The following is a 15,843-nucleotide window of genomic DNA, read 5'->3' as shown; positions in this document are numbered from 1 at the left end:
GCTTTCTATATAATATTGGGTAGGGTATTGCTGCTATTTTTGATACATCTATGAATGATTCATGTGTGTATTAAAGTGTAAACCAAAGGGGTGGGCAGCAGAGCCCAAACATAGTTACTGATTAGAAAAAATATAAACTGTAGCCGTCACTTTTGGGGAATGAGGCTTAGAAAAAAACCCCAGCAGAATGCATTTGGTGCTATAATGCAGTATAAGGGATGACAAAATCCTAAATTCTTATCTTACAAATTATCTGTTTAGAACTGCTTTTAAAATGATTGACTGTTAATGTGGTGTGGATTACTGCTGCAGGATCCCAGCAATTCACACTATATCTGGACATACTTTTATTTTCTGACATTAATGAATGAGAAGGTAGTTTTGAATTTTCTTCTAGTGGGAATGCAGAATGGATTTCACCACAAGTAGAAGCTGAAAGATTATTTAAATTATCCAATAGTCTTTTTTTTCTTTAATATGTCCTCGATTTCTTTCTGTTCTTGAAAAGGCAGTAAACCAGCAAAAGTGGTTTATGTTGATTCACCCCTGCTGAGAAAGGAAATGGCAGTAAGAGAGAGGAACCAAATCTTCCATGAAATTCCAGTGGACTTCCTAGCAACTGAAATGTCTTGTGTTTCTATTTCTGACATATCAATGGACAAACCAGCTGAGGACAATCTGCTTCAGTGGGATGTATGTAGCTTCACCTCTTCTTAAAAACAAACAAAACCAAAAGCCTATGTTTATAATTCCTAAGTTACTTGTACTGTGATAATGAAGGAAAATTTAGGTTTTCTGTAGTTTTTCTACCACCAAGTTACAGATCATATGTTTTTAAATGTCTGTCAAGTTCCTTTAAATGCATCTCAGCTTTAATGTTTATTTCATTAAAATGTATTTTGATCAGTTTATTTACGTGGGAAAAGTTTTATGAACTTTATTTCTGCTTGAAAAGGCCTTTCAACTTCTAGGACTTAAGATATTCTATGTTAAACGCAGGAATTTTTTTTTTCAGTTGCTACCTCCTCTTCCAGCAGTCAAAATATGAACTGTAGAATGCTTTTCATAATTTCAATTTGACAGAGTCTTATTTGTGATTAACACATTCTATTTCTTGGTTTGTTTTTTTGTTGTGTGGTGTTTTGTTTTGTTTTTTATGTTTTTTTTTCCTCCCTGTGTTAAGATGTCTTCTGATACCTATGAGTGCAGGAAGATTCCCATTCCAGCTGACACAGGGATGGACTTTGATGGTGATGTTACTGAACTGGAAACTTTTGGAGCAGCTGTCAAGCTCTCAAGAACTTGTAAAACAGAAAGTACTTTTCCTACAGTTAGTAACACTGCTAAAGTTTTATCACATGGCCTAAAAACAGAGAAAAAAACCACATCCACCATGAACAGTGGAGGTGAAGAAGAGAAAAACACCATTTCTGAGCAAGGAGTTTCAACATGTGCCAGCATGCAGCTTCCATCATTAGATGGCATTCCATGCTTCAATCCTGAAGAAAATTCATCTCATGAAAATTTAAGTTCTGAGGAGGTAGGACTGAACAAAGCACAGCATGTCATGACCAGAGTATCAGACAATGAAATGAAATTAAATACTCTATCTAATGCTGTTAGTGACAAGGAGACTAATGCTGCGAAAAAAAATGAGACTTCTTTATGCAGTGGTGCCGCACATGAAGAGCATTTGATAATGGATACAGAACATAAAAACACTGATTGTTGTAAAACAACTATACCAAACACTGCTTCTCACAGCTTGGCAGAGGCTGCCAAATCACCTTCCCCCACGCAGATTCCATTAGCAGGCATGACTGATTGCTCAGATATGGATCAGGGAAAAAATTCATCCAGAAAGCCTACCAGAAAGTTGTCCAAGGAACTGGATCCTGTTGGACAGATTTTGAAAATGCAAACTGAACTGCTCAAGTCACCTTCCCACCAAGCTCATGAGCAGCCCGTGGTGGGCTGTGAGAGTTCTAATGCTGCGCCAGCCCAGGTGCCTCAGTCTCCAAACCCACTGGTGAGCTCCAGCACAGAAGCTGTGCCAGCCCCCACCTCAAATCCCAGCGGCTCGTCTAGAAATACCTGGACTTCACTTTTTCAGGGAGTGCCAAAGAGTGAGTAAACGGTGTTCATTGTGTAAGGAGTAAAATTCCCTAATTTCGGTAAAATATAACAGAAAAACATTTTAACTCCTTCATCTGAAGAACATCTTAATAGTACCTCTGTTGCATTTAGTTAGAGATGTGACTTTTTCTTTTTTAACAACGTCTTCTCTGTGTGACAAATGCTGTCTTGCACACTAAGGGAGCATTTTGGGAGCTGTTTGTCCACAGAGGTGAATGTGAAATATTATTTTACTTTAGAGAAATGAAAAGTTGTTATATACAAGGTTTTTAAGCAAGGGGAAGAAATCATATGGTAGTGAAATGACTTACTTTACCTCAGAAGTTCAATTATTTGAGTAATCTGATCTGCAAAAATAATTTATTGCCAAACAAAAATGGAATTATTTTACATTTTCTGTAGAAGAAAAATGCAATCAAATTATGCAGTTGAAACTTGAAAGAAAACTTGAAATTTGGGTGTGTACATCCTGAGATTCCTAGTTCAGTTGCTGTTTCTTAGCTCCTAGCAATCTATTCCAGAAGATTAATGAGGACTTTCTACAAATCACCTCTCCAAGTTTTCAGGCATTTAGCTGGAATTTGAGGCTTTGCTACACCCAGAGCTCAGCCAAGAACTAGTAGTCTTGAAGATCCTTGGGACCACAAACGTTGAGGTTTTCCTCACATGCCTGAGTTGCTTCTGAGTCATGTACAACTGAAGTCAGAAGCAAGCAGGTTGCATCAGGACAGATACTCTTGTCCTCAGATACTTAATTCCAACCAATTGATGCTTTTTGATGGGAAAACATGTTTTGCTGGTATTTTATGACTAGCTGGCCATTTATCACATATGAATGAATTACTAAATCTGTAATGGAAAGAGTTAACAATACAACTAATTCTGTTTTAGTTGAAATTTTGTTGTCACTGCCTACCTTTTTTATCAATTTAACTCAATTTTGTTCGTCCCTAAAAGACCATGTCTCCTCCCTCAGTTTGAAGGGTTGAGCAGCATGGTATTCTTCCTATTTTCCCTTCTCTTAAAAAGCCGGAGTATGGAATTCAGGTCTTTGATAATAGAATCTTTTTCTTTTTTTAAATAGAGATAGTAAAACCAATATAGCTAAGATACTGAAGTGTGACTGTGAAAGAACAGAAAGCATAATTCTACAAATTGAAAGTTCTATCGCAAACTGATAAACCTCTATGAATGTCTTGGTTTGTAGAAAGCCAGAACTAAGTTACTAACAGAAAATGTCTGGTCACTTGGATGATAATATCTCATAGTATACATTTATTCAAAGATGCACATGTACTCTAAATTTAATGTTAAATGTATTGATTCATAACACTACTGCAATACCCATTTGTAGTTTTGACAAATATTTCCACATATCTGCAGGACAAAAAACAGAAAGGGATAAATTTTCAATAAGTAGTCTTAAACAAGTTGGAGTTTATTCTTGTTTATTTTATATGTTTTGTTAAAATATCTGTAAGGGATGCAGAGGTGTTTGTTAACCTACCTCAAAACCGTGCTGGAAGATCTAGTGGGTGTTTCTGTTGAATATGTTAGTATTGAAGTTGAAGCAAACTCAGTGTGGAGCAGGGGCTTATGCTTCCACCCAACCTGAGGCATGACTTATCTCAGTGACTGGTGAGTGGATGACGGTTCTCAGGAGGCATTCGTTGTAAATAAAATTTTTGTCTCCTTTGTACTGAGTGACTGTGGCTTAAATACCAGCCTTTGAATACCATTTGTGGAGTCTCATAGCTCTGTTTGTATCTAATGATTATGATAAAATATGTGGGAATATTTTAGAATATCTTTTTTAAAAGTTATAGTGGATATTTTCAAAATTTAATTTTTTTGTAAAACGTAAGTGACTTCTTCGGCCTTATTTGATGGTTTTCGCCCCAAAATTTTAGGAAACAAAACAAATCCTATTAAAAAAAAATCTACTGCAAGAGAAAAAAAGTTAATTAGCTTCATGGTAAAGAGTATACAAACTTGTCATTTTGTGTTTTATCCATTTTCTGTAGCAAAGCTGCCAAATGAACTTCAGATGCTTGAAGAAGACCCTTCACAGTATAAAGCACCTCAGGATGGTAACCTTGTGTATAAGCTATTCAGTTTGAATGATCTGCTGTTACTTGTGCGTTGCAGTGTGCAAAAAGTAACGTCATTGCCACGATACCATAAAAAGAAAAAAGCCCCAAAGGTACAGGTTCTGCTATTAGTTTTTTTTGTTTTGTTTTTTAAACAGTTAATCTCAACTGGCATCTCTGGGATTCCCAGTCTTCCATAGCATTTGTGTTTTCACTCAGACAATTAGTACATTTAATTGTAACTTTACAGTGTGTGTCTTCTTTAAGTAAATATTTGCTGTAGGGAAAGAGGGAAGAATAACTTGTGATCTCTTTAAACCTACTTGATTAAATAAGATAAGCAAGTGTGATTCTGCATTTCTTACTACAACTGTGTTACAGTAATATGCATGGGTAATTATGTAAACTAATGTCAGTTTGAACTGTTCGTAAAAGTTAATGCAGTAATTAGATTTTTTGGCCCAAGGCCTTGAGAATGTTCATGATCATAAATACTTTCAAGCAGAATTCAGCCTCGCTATTATGCCTAGTTAGGCAGAGAAATAGGAGATAGAATGAACAACAGAGGACACATTTAAAGATAAAAAGAGATGCTATTCATTCTACTTGAAAGGCAATGGTGTTCATCTTAGCAAATCGTTTGTCCTGAGGGAAAAATGCTTTAAATGCAAGTGTAATCCATATATTTCTTGTAACATCAGAAGAAGAAAACCTTATTCTGGAATCCTCAGTAATTTATTAATTTGTCAAATTTTTGTCCTCTGAATCATCCAACAAATTTGGTTTGGTGTCTCCCTCCCCAGAATACCAGAGTTACAGTAGGCAGGTATTTTGTGGGTTGTTTATGCTTTGTTGAAATGGAAATAGAGCTTTGTAACTCTGATTACTTGCTAAGATTCCATGCTCAGAATCTCATGTTGAAGAAATACCATGTCTTTGCTATTCATCCACTGCTTATAAATGCCTGTGAATGGCTGCTTAGTTTGTTAATCGGAAACAGAGCACTGTTGTTTATTTTTCAATAAACTGCTGAAATTTAGACTGTTGTTTGTCAGTGAGAAGAAGCTCATATTTTCTCTGTTAGTGTTAACATGCAAAGGTTAGGCTCTAATTTCAACTGAGAGTCTGAACATTATGTTCTGATTTCAAGTGAGATTCTGCCAAGGGAAATAAATGGCAGGATTGCACTGAAAAGAACCAAATCAGAAATATGTGGGTTTTTTTCTTAAATTCCTGCAGAGGGCAGTAGAGCACAGAAGTGTGAACTTCAAATTAATTTAGTCCCATGGAAAAAATAGTTATCAGTGAAATTTTATTAATTGTAAAAGCCTGCATAGGCTTGTGGTTTGTTTTTTTTTTTTGGCCGGCATTTCACCTTCCTCTCTATAGAGTCTCTGTAGTCCAAAGTTTGTACTGTGGGTTTTATAGAATGTGAGCCATCAGTCAAAATCTCTTGCTTCAGCTGTAGTGGAAGTCCAGTGATTATCAACTACAAAATGCAGATCAATTGTGGGTTGTTTTTTTTTTTTTGACAGCAAGTGCTGATTTTTCTTGTATCTTCACTTTTACAGCTTATTCCAATGTTCCTGTTGCCAAAACTAGAATACCAAGCCTATTATGGTGCCGAAGCTCTTACAGAAAGTGAAGTGTGTCAGTTGTGGACGGAGAGTATGTTGCATTCTGAATGCTTATTTTACATTGGTGAGTTCATGTGTTGATTTTTACTCAAGAAACCTGTGTCTGAATATTCATAGAATAACAGACGACAAAAATGCTTATTAAAGGTATATTCCATATGTCCTTATTTATTTTAACTTTCTAATCTTGGTTTTCACTTTTATCTTAAGTGTTTTGTCTAAAATTTCTGTTGGGTGGTGAATGAGGATATTTCAACTTTGGTTTTAGATGAATAGCATCTAGTAATCTTTGTTTTCAAGAGCTGCATTTGTTTGCCTTTCAAAGACAAATGTATCAGTAAGCATGAATTTACTTCTCTGAAGTTTGTAACTTTCACGACTTAAAGTATCTTTGGTTTTTAGGGGAGGGTTGTTTTCTTTCTTTTTTTAATGTGTCATACAACAGGAATTATTTTGTTGCAGGTGTGGTAAAAATATTTCTTGTTCAAATGTGAGCTATAAATATGTCTTACCATTTTGTGCAATCATTTTAAATACATTTGTTGTTATATACAAAAACAGAAGATGAACAGAGGATTGAGTATGTGGCTCGGGGGATGCGGATTCCTTGGCCCTTGAGCATGCAGTATGGGAAAGGGTCAAAAGTTACGTATTTTTATTTGAAAAGAAACGATAATGTTCATATTTTTGCACTGATAACTTGTAGACAGATAAGATACAAGAGAATGAGGAAAAACAAGAAAGATAGGGCCAAAGCGAGTTCTGTTGGTCAGAAATAAGAGAAATTACATGCTTTGAAAACAACGTACGTGTATCTCATACTTAAGGCAATTTTCTGGCTTTGCAGAAATGAAATTCCTAATAGGAAGAAGAAAAATACACCACATAAGTTTACTGAAAATTTCTTTTCATAGCTATGATGTTCTGCAGGCATTCCAAATACTGGATGATCTTACTTAAACACATTTTCCAGGTTGCCCATTGTCTGTATCTAACTGACTCAGGAAATTTAATTTCCTAATATGAGATATGACTTGAAACATCCCTCTCAAAGGGATGATTTTGATACTCTTTGTCCTGTATCATGCAGCAGATGGAAACAGGAAGTAATGTAATAGAATCGCTTAATGAAAAGTAACGTATGTGCAGTGAGAATGAAGCAGGAAACTACAAATGTTGCGTAGAAGAGGTGACAGCTGTAATTCGGAGCACAGAAAATACAGTGCAATAAAGCAGGGCTCAAAAGCATGGAAATGTTAACAGAGGGATAAGGGAAGTTTCACTAACACGTGTCCTGTAGAAAATGCTGTATTCATGTTTGTACAATAACATTTGAAATATCAGGAAGGTTTATGCTATTAGGAAACATGTTCTATAGAGAAATGAAAATAATGCATGTAAACAATGTGGCCATATTATTTTAACAGCCATTTTAGTATACAGAGAGCTCTCTGATACCAACTATATTGTAATTAGTAAGTTCTTAAAAGAGAGAATCTGCAAAGTTGTTAGTCAAAATGCATTTTAGAATATGTTTGGCACTTGCTACAGAGTGAGGAGAGTCCTGTTTGTGCAGTGAAGGGATGTTCTACAGTGGGGACTGCCTTGCTTTCCCATTGTAGAAAAAAAATCTGTTTTTATGGTTGTTATGGCAGCAGTTGTGGCCTGTGGTTGCTTAACCTTTCCACTTGTGCACTGAATTACACTTTTGCTCGTGGTGGCTCACATCAGAATACTATTTTAGGAATGCTGAGTTCTCTCTTTCCTGATTTTTACATAGAAACTTTGCATCCTATCATAAAATTATAGGGTTTATGTGAATAATATCTGAGGTGATAGTTTTGCTGATTGCAGCTTTCTTTGTCTGCTCTCCATGTTTAACAGAAATCATTATTCTAATTTTAAATTTTAAAAGCAATATTTGCTGTGGGTTTTCCCTGCTCTAAAAAAATCCTCACAAAGAGATAGTTAAGAACACAGTTCTCCATTTCAAATAATTTCTTAACATACAGTATTGAAGCATTTTTAGCTTTTTTTTTCTTCTTCTTTAAGCAAGCACAACAGTATACTGAATTGCACTGAGATTTAACCCCCCATAGGAAACTTTGTCAACATTTTTATTAGCATGTCCAGAGTCACAAGAAGCAGGAGGAAATAGTGAAACTGTAGAGAGAAGTCTAGTCTGCTGACGAAGTACACAAACCTGAAAGAATGTAGGTCTATCTAATCTCCTATCAGTTACATCACAGCATGAGTGCAGAAGTTTGCAGACAGCTCATCCAGCCAGCATCCCTTCTGTAGAGGCTCACAGGAGCACAGGAGAAAGCAGGTGGCTGGTGGCAGGAGTTGTTCTGGCATCGCCAGCCATCCCCATCCATACAGAGTGTCCCTGGTGATCCTCCATAGATACCCGCTGGCTGTGACATGGGCATGGAGTCCCAGGCTGGCCAGCCTCAGTGGCCCGGCGCTGACGCTCTGTTCTTGTGCTTGGGAGAAAGAGTCATTGAGATTGAGAAACCCTGGTTATTCTGGCGGTGTTTGTTTGTCAGCTCTTGCATGCGCTTCTTCCAGCAGCAAAGCCTGGGGTCCACAGGGGTTCTCCTTTTGCATGCTCCAAGGAAGCACAGGGTTACTGTGGGTCATCACTGCCCTGCACGGTAAATTGGTATTCCCAGCATGTGGGGCAGGTGCCCTTCCCACCACTATTTAAAAAAAACCCAAATCTGCTACAAATACAGCATTGGATCTTCAGCATGTCACCAACTCAGCTCCTCAGATCATGCTAAAATTTGAATGATTTTAAGTGAAATATCATGTCCTGTAATAAAAAAATTTAAATCAGCTGTAATAGAGCCATAGACTTACTGCTTTTTTACAATTTACTCCACAGTATTAGTGTGAAAATATGAAATAACTGTTTGAAAACTGTGGTCTTACCAATACTAGCATGATACCTACAGCTTGTCTTCTTGTTCAGACAGTTCTGAGACTGTATAGATATTAAGTGAAGCCTCTAAAATTGAAGTTTCGAGCATGTGGCAGACCACAGTGTTAAATTGCTAAGGAGCTCTTTGATCTTGAAAAAACTTAGTTGACTGTCTCAACAATCTTTTGTTTTGCCAAATAAGTATGCATGGAAAGTTCTTCGGACTTTGATCTGTGCTCCATAATTGTCCAGCACTGTACTTCAGTGTTGTGTTGCTCTGCGTGGCTGAGGGAGGAATCTCGTAGCTCAGCGCAGCGAGTCAGCAGTGCTGCCAGCTCAGGAGATGAGAAAGAAAACAGAAGTGTAACTATGGTTTCCTGCAGAGATTGCAAGGTGTGATATTAAGTTGAATTTTTTTTATTTTGTATGATCTCAAAAAAGGTAGTGTGTGTTTGCACAAAAACGGAGATACTATCATCAGACTTAGGAGTGGTGTCCTCCTCTTGCTGGTAGAGCACCTGGCTTTGTTGTTGATTTAAGTTCCCTTGCTACTCAGATCGGAAATCCTGCATCTGCAAATGGAGTAATCTCTGTGACATGTTTCCCAAATAAGATACTTGTACTCAATCAAAGCAGTAAATAAAGTTGCGATAAGCTTTGCTGATTAATGGGAACATTTTACCCTGACCATTATTCATTTATTTGCATTTGCATTATTTTACCTTCACTTGACTAGGATAATATTGGCCTTTAAATAAAGATTTGAAAAATGGGTTGGAAATAAATACTTACTGTATAGGTAGCTTATTGAATGTCAAATATTTTCAATCAGTCACTTCTCAAATGTAAAATACAATAATATAAATTAGGTATGAGTAGTTCATAGGGTTTTTTTTTTCCCTCAGCTATGCTGTCGATTACTTTAGAAATGGAGAAGTTTCTGATTTGAGGAGAAGCTGATAAGGAGTGGAGCTGTACAGTTACTTTCCATTCTTGTGCAACATTGAGAAATACTTTTTACTGTTCTGTGCTGTAAAAGAGCAAAATTTTTTATTCCATTTGAAATCTATTAGGTCTGTAAATTATGCTTTTGCATTTATGCTTTTATTTTTAGTTTATTAATTTAAATAATATTTTTCAGGACGTATTGATGCTTTTACATCAAAGCTTATTATGGTAGAAAAGATTACTGCAGGAATTTTGAGAGAAAAACTTGGATTGATTAAGTAAGTATTTTTGGTGGGTTTTTTTACTGATGAATTTGAGCCCCTTACAAGCCTTGCAATTTACTATTTTTGTAATTTTTTTTCTTTCTTTGCAGGCCTGCGAATTCTTTAAATATACTTCATCACATTTTGAAGAAAGTGTCTGAGTAAGTCCTCCATTCCTGTTCATTGTATTTATTTGCAACATTACCCAGGTCATCTTATTTCTTCGATAGGATTTCTGTCTACTCTTTGATTTTTATTTCTTTGGTTACATGAAATATTTTACAGATTCTTTTAGGTATAGCATAGCATAATGCAGTACTCCGCAAAAAACACTGAGGATTACAGAGTTTGTATAAGTAATGCAAAACCGTAATAACTTCATTTTTATGAAACACTTATTCAAGAGAGGAGACTGGACACTTCTGAGATGATTAAACAGTTTACGGGAGTGGGTTGTAATATCATGTATGTACGCTGACATTTAAAATTTGAACTTCTGGCTTTTGTCAGGGTTTTTTTTGCCTAATCTGTAGAAATACTGTTTGTGTTCGCTTCTGCTTAGCTTGACTTTCAGCAGCATATGTCTCTCTCTGTACAACATTGCAACCTTTCTCTTGCGCCTTCCTTTATTTGTTTAGCTACTTCAAGGCTTTCAGTCTGCAAGCGTTTTTCAGTTTTTTAGTGAAGCAGATTTCTTGCACTGTGTGTGAAGCGTCTTAATTCGAATTACAGAAGAGTTTTCCTGCACTTGATAATTTCTGTGATTTGTGACTAAGATTTTTGGTATGAGCACTTGGTTGACATTTATCTTCCCAGAAACGGGTTTAATGCTGCATGATTTAAAGCACATGAATTCTGTGTGTCTGTGTCCATGTATGTGCATTGTGCTTTGTAAAGTACTGGTTAAAGAATTACGATTTACCAAATATGGATGGTTTCCCGTGTATGCTTAAATGTTTTGCTGAACATTATGACAGTCTGTACATCAGTGATAAATTAGTACATTATAAATGCATTATGAACACATGAATTAGTATGTATTTATCAACATAGTGTAATTCTTGGTTTTTTTGTCCATAGTCTATTTACAAAACAGGGACTGATAAATAAATATCTAAAGATGTTTTGCTTTTCCATAAGGAACTTGGTAGCTAACCTGATCAAATGAAACACAACAAAACCATCTAAATAATAATTTTCATTTTGAACTTTATCTTTTTAGCTTGCAGGAGGGCTCTTATTTATTGACTCATGCTGCAGGAGATTCATCAGTTGCAATCTACAAGAGTTCTCTTGGCAAGACGAGAACATCCTATAACTTGCATAAAGCTCACTGTGATCTGCCTACCATACCTGCCACTCTTTCAGTCCCCTGGGTGCCATTAGATCCCAGCGTCCCCTTGCCTTATCACAAGAGGCTTGGAAGAATTCCATGCACCTTTCCACCTGCACCCAAGGAAGCCATGTGGAAACAGAAGGTCAGTATCACGCTTGATGGAAAAGCAGATGAGCAGTTTTGAAATAATCTATTTCAGTCCCTTGGATATATAGCTAGTCTGTCATCTGTGGGGGTCAGAGAGACCCTTTAGAGTTCTAGATCCACTACCAAGAACAGAAATGCCTTTTACCTGAAAAATATTTCAGGTAAGATTCATCTCTCCTAGCTTTAAACATTACAGTACAGAAAAACAATGTTTAAGCTCCTTGTGCTGTTAACAGAGGGAAATGGAGTATTTTGTAAGATACGTCTCCTCACCAGGATGGGCCTCTTAAGCAGACTGTAGAACTTGTGCTGTAGAGTTGTCATTTTTCTCTCTGATAACTACAGGAGTAAAGATGGTTACAACAACTACAGACAAGTAAAATCAGGTAAGGTGAATTCTACTGTCAGGGTCTATTCCACTGAGCTCTTATTGTAGTTCTCTCGGATACATTAAGTGCTTTTTTTTTTTAAACAAAATACACTTCCCCACCCTTGTTTGATGGCAAAATTTTTTCAAAATGAAGGTTTACATCTTTAATGTGAGCTACTAATACTTCTGGACAGCAAAAAGAATGTAGCATTTGTCTTAATTGAAAGCTTTTTAATTTATAGGCTTTCAGTACAGCTCAAACAGATGCAATATTTCTATTTATAAGGATTTTCTAATTTTACCTCTGTGATGGTGCTTTTTGTTCATGTAATTTTCTTCAAACAATTTCAGGAAGGGCCTTCTATCCTGGTTTCCTTTTCTTTCAATCCCACCTTGATCTCCATTTGTCCCTCTCATTTGTCCCCCAGATCTCAAAGTCTTAACCTTGTTGAGCTGTTTTAGCAGAAACTGACATGTCTTGAACTGTAAGGTATTAAATTTTAACCAGCTTAGTGAAAATAAGTAGCCAGGTAGAGGAGAGGGATCCAGATTAATGCTTTCTCTGTGAGACTGGCAATGAACACTCGACTGTAATATTTGATACCTGAAATTTGATGCAGACAAGAAAGGTTGTAAGCAAATCAGCCACACATAAAAAAAAATAATTGTCAGAGCTTTTACATTACTGGGTGTGGGATAATCGTATGGTGAAACAGAAAACCAAATGATGTTACTCTTTAAAGTACTTTCCTCAGTCTCCTCACGCCACTCTTGGAAATCTTTCCTGTCTTAATATTGATTCCTGATTTCAGTGGCTAGGGTGGAGCATCTTGGATTTGTTCTTCGTTGTTTGTAATTTGAAGTGAAGCTCATGTAAGGATAACACTGATTCTCTGCAGCATAAATAAGGTTTCCTTTTGGCCCTCTATGCCATTGATCACCTGTTTCTTGTTGCTCTGACTTCCTTCACCTTTGGGGAAACTTCCGTTGTAATTCACATGGTTTCCCTGACATACAGAAACTTAAATTCTTATTGGTATGCTCTTCCCTATACAGTGACACGTTTGTAACAATATGTATGTGATACTGTTTCTAAAATAAGAGTAATCAGTTGTTTTGTGTAGATGCATATATACTTTGTCTAGAGGCATGTGAGTACATTAATTTAAGAAAACACGATTTCTGTGTATCAGACAAACATAAAATTGTGTGTGGATGGCTTACTCTTTTCTACTGAAAATTAACACCCTTACACGGCATATATATTCTGCATGTCTTCAGAGTGCAGTTAAATCTAAAAATGGTTTAGATATTTGAATATGATCTGCCTTTCAGATGTCATTAGGATAAGTAAAAATTTATATGGCCTAAAAGTCACTAGCATCTGGTTTTGTTGCTGTTGTTTTTAAAACATAATAGAACTTTTCGAGAAGAAAAATTGTCTGCATCTAAAGAAATCTTTACAGAAATCTTGTGGAAATTTTTTAAATAATCTAATCATCTTTGTAATTTGTGCTGGTGAATAAGTAATGCATATTATGCCTTGGAAATTTCCCAAAGATTTCACTTTCAGTTCTAATGTTTTGAACAGTTACTACAAGACTTTAAAAGTAAGCAAATTCTCAAGCGTTATTTTTCTTCGGCATAGATTTACTCATTTGTGTAAAGGCCACATGCTAACTCTGCCTAGCTTAGTGCACAGTGGGACGCTTTTTAGGTCCAGTTATATGTTTTAGCCACACCGTGACTTCATATCAGGGCAAACTGGAGTTGTTCATCTCTTCCTAATTCCCTCCTGCACTTTGGGTTCTGCCAGAAGGAAATCCAGGCCCCTGGGCGAGACAGAGGCAGGAGTGGTCAGACCCCACTGGTGATGGGAGGACCAGCTGTGCCTGTTGCCCAGTCCAGATGTGGCCTCTGAGTCTGGTTGGAATGACAAGAAGTAAAAGGCAGTTCCCTGAAGGTAGCTGTGTGTGTCTGTGCTTAGTACAGACCTAAGATTACTCACATTCTAGTTCTTTTTTTTTTCTCTCTCTCTCCCCATGTGTGTCTAGATGACTGGGGCGAAAGGGCAATGGGACACACCCTGTGAGGGAAAGCCAGTAGCTATGGAAACAAAAGGCAGTCGGGCGAAGCCTGTTAGAAATGAAGGTGTGGCTACAAAGAAGCTGAAGAAGAATTACTGCAAACAAAGCATGATGAACAAAAAGCGAAAAATGAAGTACAGCAAAATGCAACCGAAGTAGGAATAGCTGAACCATGCTGTGATAAGTGTGGCCTGGAGAAGGACAAGATGAAACAAAAAATCTGAGGCTTTATTGCAGCTTCAAAGGAGCCAGAACAAGCTGGCAGGGGAAATGCTCCACAGCTGAAGCATTCGATAAACCTTTAATTGTTTCTTACCTCTGTGGACACTTCGCATGTGAAAAATCTCAGATTCAGTCAGAGGAAGAAAAGGCAAGTGACTGCAGCCGAGGGTAGGGGACGAAAGTATCTGCTGTTGGTCTCATGATTTTCTTAGCAAAACTACAGCTTGAAAAATGAAGCAGTGGTTGACAGCAATATCTGATACGATGTAACTGCAATAAAAATAACTTTTCAGCTTAATTCTTACAGAATTTTTTTTATTCTGACATATTCTTAACTTATATTTTACTTTGTGTGTTGTGCATAAGGGGAGCAACTTGGATTTAATTACTTAATCCTTTTAACATGCAGTGTCTACCAGTTTTTTAATTACTTAGAAAAATACATTTTAGGATGCTGTAAGAAATGAGGTTTGGGGAACAAAAGCTGTGCGTATTTGAATAATAGGCACCATAAATTTGCACAAGGAAACTTACAAGTTATGGCTTAACAGATAAAATAGATATTTTTATGTTTCCACAAAACAATTGCCGAAAATGGTTAGATTTCTGATGTGCCTTCAAAAATAACTATGGAATTATTTATTGTATTAGTGAACGGCTACAGCCTAAATCTCATCTCAGATTTCACATTGTTATGCAGTAGTGCTTACCTGAGGTATTTAGGTTAGCCTGGAGGAACACGTGATGGGATCAAGACCTTGGTCATCGTTCCAAAGACCCAACTGGACTACACTGCACATCAGTAGTTTGCTTGAAATGTAGAGCTAAACTGACAGAGGGAAGGTAGGAAAAGAGAATACCTCCTGTTTGTGAAAAGGCCAAGCACTGTGGTGACATACGGTTTTCTAGTGAATGTGTTGTGTGGAAAAATTAAAGTTGTTTTGAATGTTAGTATATAAAGGCATTGTGTTCTCTGATGTGTTTGTACCTAACATGATTGCTTGTGTGGGAAGATTCCTCTGCATTACACCTGTTCTGTGGTACGTACTTTCAGTATTTCATCAAATAGAATTTCAACAGAAACAATTCTCAAAATTGAAGCTTGAAAATTATCTTCTCCATCATTACTTTTGTTGTGTGTTTTTTGGATTTGTGCTTATATCTTCCTATGCTTAGAGTATTGTTTTTAGATGAGCTCATGAATTCTTGAAAGCTTCAAGAATAAGTCAAATAAATTATTTTCCTTTTTTGGCCTTTTAGAGAACACAACTGCTTCAAAATGTCTGAACCAATTTTTGTTTGCATGATGTTCTGGAGAGCTGTTTGTACGCTTAAACTGCTAACACAAAAAACAACCACCATGACAATTTTCTTCTGAGTCTTTTATTTGGACTAAGGAAGTTGCCAAGTACACACATCTGATCAAGCATTCCTCTGCTCACCACGGCTTGACATGACACATTTTATTGTCATGAAAGTAAACATAAAGTATTTACATTGCTTACTGGGGTATACATGTTACACAATCCTGAAGACGGTTTATTTAAAAGCAGGCTTAAACAATTAATGATTATTAAAAAATATTCTTTGTGAAATATAAAGCGTTTTCTGAATATTTTTCCCCACTGTTAGATAGATTTAAAGTATTATTCAGTTAATTCTTTTTTTGGCCACTGCTACT

At 36.5% G+C, this 15,843-nt stretch overlaps 1 protein-coding gene across 1 annotated transcript in view; it reads left to right on the top strand.

Annotated features, from left to right (window-relative positions):
- ANXA2 (annexin A2) overlaps positions 1-15,843 on the top strand; it is a 62,578-nt gene that overhangs the window by 8,006 nt on the left and 38,729 nt on the right. The window contains exons 7-13 of the mRNA XM_080350918.1: positions 509-693; positions 1,184-2,126; positions 4,161-4,339; positions 5,798-5,927; positions 9,931-10,015; positions 10,111-10,161; positions 11,223-11,478. Coding sequence (XP_080207044.1) covers positions 509-693; positions 1,184-2,126; positions 4,161-4,339; positions 5,798-5,927; positions 9,931-10,015; positions 10,111-10,161; positions 11,223-11,478 — 1,829 coding nt within the window. The remainder of the gene's footprint in view (positions 1-508; positions 694-1,183; positions 2,127-4,160; positions 4,340-5,797; positions 5,928-9,930; positions 10,016-10,110; positions 10,162-11,222; positions 11,479-15,843) is intronic.

Source organism: Nesoenas mayeri (assembly GCF_963082525.1).
Source record: "Nesoenas mayeri genome assembly, chromosome: 11".
Lineage (NCBI taxonomy): Eukaryota > Metazoa > Chordata > Aves > Columbiformes > Columbidae > Nesoenas > Nesoenas mayeri.
The sequence above is the reverse complement of the archived record's forward strand: the minus strand, read 5'-3'. Positions and strand labels throughout refer to the sequence as shown.